Genomic DNA, 3,991 nt, shown 5'->3' on the forward strand with positions numbered 1-3,991 from the left:
TTGCCTCAGCTGTTCTCTCTCTCTCTCTCGCTTTTCTCTCTCTCTCTCTCTCACCTCCTAGTTTGAGTTCGGCCGTTGCCTCAGCTGTTCTCTCTCTCTCTCTCGCTTTTCTCTCTCTCTCTCTCTCACCTCCTAGTTTGAGTTCGGCCGTTGCCTCAGCTGTTCTCTCTCTCTCTCTCGCTTTTCTCTCTCTCTCTCTCTCACCTCCTAGTTTGAGTTCGGCCGTTGCCTCAGCTGTTCTCTCTCTCTCTCTCGCTTTTCTCTCTCTCTCTCTCTCACCTCCTAGTTTGAGTTCGGCCGTTGCCTCAGCTGTCTCCCGCTCGTTTGATGCGACGCACTGGTACATTCCGCCATCCTCCCTCGCCACGCTCGTGATTCGCACCACCCTGTCCATCTCCATGACGACGCTGTCACTCGACCGCAGCCTCTCGCCGTCCTTGTACCACGTGACTTCGTTGACCGGATATCCGGCGACGAGACAGGTGAAGGCAGCCGACCGGCCGACGTCGACCGTCTGTAGTGTCGGTTCCGTCGTCACCTTCAATGCTTCTGTAATGGCGGAAGGTCAGGAAGGTCAGGAAGGTCAGCATGTTATATAATGAGTGGGTAATGTGATGGCCATTGATGGCAGTAACTTACATTCTATCCTTCGCTGCTCGACGCGAATGAGACATGCAATACAAATGACTGCTTGTCCATTTTCATCTTTACCTCACGCTCCCCTCCCCCTCTCTTTCTCGCGCTCTCTCTCTCTCTCTCTCTCTCTCTCTCTCTCTCTCTCTCTCACTCTCGCTCTTTTTCGCTCTTTCTCCTTCTCTCTATCTATCTATGCTTTTTCTTTCTTTCCCTCTCCCTCTCGTCCTTCCTATTTTGTCTCCTTGTCCCCTTTTGTCCCCTTGCCCCCTTGTCGCCTTGTCTCCACGTGTCGCGCATGTCTCGTTGTTGTTTCTTGTTCTCGAGTTATAACAACCATGCATCCGCTTCCATCCATACGCCGTCACTCGCGCGTTCTTAATTGATCTTTGTTAAAGTTTGTGCATTTACTGTAATCGCTCCATGGCGCATGCGCACTCGTAAATGCAACGAAATGGTGCAACAAACGGAAGAATGCGAAATTTTAATGTTGAATTGCAATCAGTTTTTGCTACTTTATGCAGATTTATTAGGTTTAGAATGAACCGCGGCCTTTCGCTAATCGGGGGAATAGGATTGTCATTGTTCAAACGTCACTGCTGCCTTTTCCTCTCATCCCGATAGACTTCTACTGTTTAAGTGGCATTTAATGTTACACAGAAAACGATTACGTAGCAAATATGAAGAGCGGAGGGAAATGATCTGCATGAATTAGAAAACGTCAGGATATGTCAGGCTAGATGGCGTATTTAGTGAGCGTATGGGAAGAACACGCGCACGCACGCACGAACGCGTGCAAGTTGATGAATAAACGGACTAGCGAAGGAACGAGCGAACGAAGGAACGAACGCATTAAATAATACAACTGACTAAATAGATGAACGAATGAACGAATGAATGAATGAATGAATGAATGAATGAATGAATATACAAACGAAACAAACAAACGAATGAGACAATCATTTTTTCTAAACGCGAAGCCGAGCAGCCACGACACGTCAACATGACTAATACGTAGTCACGAGACTCTAGCAGACAGCCCACACGAGGACAACTAAAGAGCAACACAGACCTCTGTGTCTGAGCGGCAGACGTCAGAGAGATGTGATACATCTATATGTGACCCATAAACTAGGTGCAGGAGCCCTAACGAAGCTACACGAGGAGATGGAGGAGTTGTGGATGCGACGTTATCATTACAAATTACCATCTCAGAGGTAGTTATCATATAGTCATCAGATAGTTATCATCAAAGGATGATCGCTTCTACTTACATACGTAGTATAGCTAAAGAGAATGAGAGTGAGCTTACGATGCAGCGTGTGCGCGTTTGAAGTTACCTAGCGACGGATATGTAACGCCGAACATCAAATATCGTTAGCAGTAGTTATTTGACAACTGTATATTTGTACTTATACGTGTATGCGTATGATATTTTCAGAAATTGCACGGAATTATGTTCATTCAAAGCACTCGATTATACGACATTTGATAAGCTCTTTGATAATACTCCTTTGATGCGATGTTCTCTTGTTTCCATACGGTGTCACGTGATCTACGTCTTCCGTCACACCGTCATTATGTAAAACCGCGACCTGTGCGTTTCCATATAGTTTGATTAAATGTAAACTTAGAAATACTAGAAATACCAAGTGTACCGTTTTATTTTCAAAGCTAAGTGTATGTTTTTAGTTAGTGATTTGCGATTTTGTGATGGGTTTTTGTTAACGATAAGCATCGCGGATTTCGTGTGAGTCATGTCTGTGTCAGAGATTAGCACGTTAATATTCGGGGAAAATTTAATCCTTAAAAGATTACAACGCGTATCAAATGAAATTTACGGCTACACTACTCACGTGTTACTACATCGGATAACGTCAAAGTTATTTGCGAAACATACTGGGTGTTATACTCTTGANGACGACAGGTTTCCAACGTTGTATGCATTGCAAAAACGAATTACGTGCGCGCACTTATTGCCGAATAAAAACGCTGGCTTGTTTGAATTAGAAACGATACCAGTGTGTGTGGTAGTGTGATGTGTGCTGGTGTGATGTGTTGTGTGTGTGTGGTGCGCAGCGCAGTGACTAAATACGGAGCGTGCACGGGTGGAGAGACGGGCGCAGCGTCAGTGTGTGTGTGTGTGTGTGTGTGTGTGTGTGTGTGTGTGTGTGTGTGTGTGTGTGCGTGTGTGTGCGTGTGTACATGTGCGTGTGTGTGTGCGTGTGCGTGCGTGCGAGCGTGCGTGCGTGCGTGCGTGCGTGCGTGCGTGTGTCGTGCTGCACGGACTGTAATTGCATCGCGTAACACGCTGGGTATGTTGCATGCTGCGATTGTTGTCGGTGTTCAGCGGAATAAAGCACGAAATCAAGCGGCATCAGCAAGCGGAATGAACGAGCGAGCGAGCGACTAACGCTTCGTACGACAAACGTTGATTCATGACGCAGCCGCAAATAATCGCGACAATATATGATATAGTGACGAACAGGCGAGGCTTGCGTGAGTTACAGGTAAGGTACAGGTAAGGTACAGGTAAGGTACAGGTAAGGTACAGGTAAGGTACAGGTAAGGTACAGGTAAGGTACAGGTAAGGTACAGGTAGGGTACAGGTAAGGTACAGGTAGGGTACAGGTAAAGTACAGGTAAGGTACAGGTAAGGTACAGGTAGGCTTCAGGTAAGCTGTAAGTAAGCTACAGGTAAACAACGACTATTACACTCACGCTAACCCTAATCACTAACACTATATCATCTTAACACGATCTCCTATAATAATAACCACATAGGAAACATGGCGTAGGCATCAGCGCACCCTAAATCATATATCACGAACGATCCCACGCTATCTGTTCTTGTTCTCAGTTATTATATACATGCGTGTATATACATACGTTTATATTATATATATATACGTGACGCACTAGGCGGCAGAGATGTCTACCTATGATGGGGAGATGACAGTGGGAGACAGTGACAGGCGGAGTACAGCAGGTGGCTAGGAGCTAGCCGACGTCAGCCTTATTAGTGCCGTAAATATTACTGCAAATATCAACCTGCCGACGTATTTCCCCCGGGCGCTGTAACGCTGCGTGGCGCCACCGTCGCCCCCTCACGAGCACAGGGGGCGCGGCGTACTGTCGCAGCAGCGTTGTTCAGTAAAGCCGAACTCTCAACATGTTCCTGAGTGGGTTTTCTAAGCAGCCATGACACTGATGACACGCGTGGTTTCTGTTCAGGTTTATAATTATTCGACATAAAGCGCCCTTCATGTTAGGAATAATTGTATATTCTCTCTCTCTCTCTCTCTCTCTCTCTCTCTCTCTCTCTCTCTTTCTCTCTTTCTCTCTCTCTCTCTCTCTC

General features: G+C 46.4%; 1 protein-coding gene across 1 annotated transcript in view; it reads right to left on the reverse strand.

Annotated features, from left to right (window-relative positions):
* Positions 1-3,991, reverse strand: part of LOC106813166 (Down syndrome cell adhesion molecule-like protein Dscam2) — a 50,515-nt gene that overhangs the window by 14,261 nt on the left and 32,263 nt on the right. Inside the window, exon 4 of the mRNA XM_014817233.1 lies at positions 280-549. Within this exon, the coding sequence (XP_014672719.1) occupies positions 280-549 (270 nt within the window). The remainder of the gene's footprint in view (positions 1-279; positions 550-3,991) is intronic.

Source organism: Priapulus caudatus, unplaced genomic scaffold (genome assembly GCF_000485595.1).
Source record: "Priapulus caudatus unplaced genomic scaffold, Priapulus_caudatus-5.0.1 Scaffold732, whole genome shotgun sequence".
Taxonomy (NCBI): Eukaryota; Metazoa; Priapulida; class Priapulimorpha; order Priapulimorphida; family Priapulidae; genus Priapulus; species Priapulus caudatus.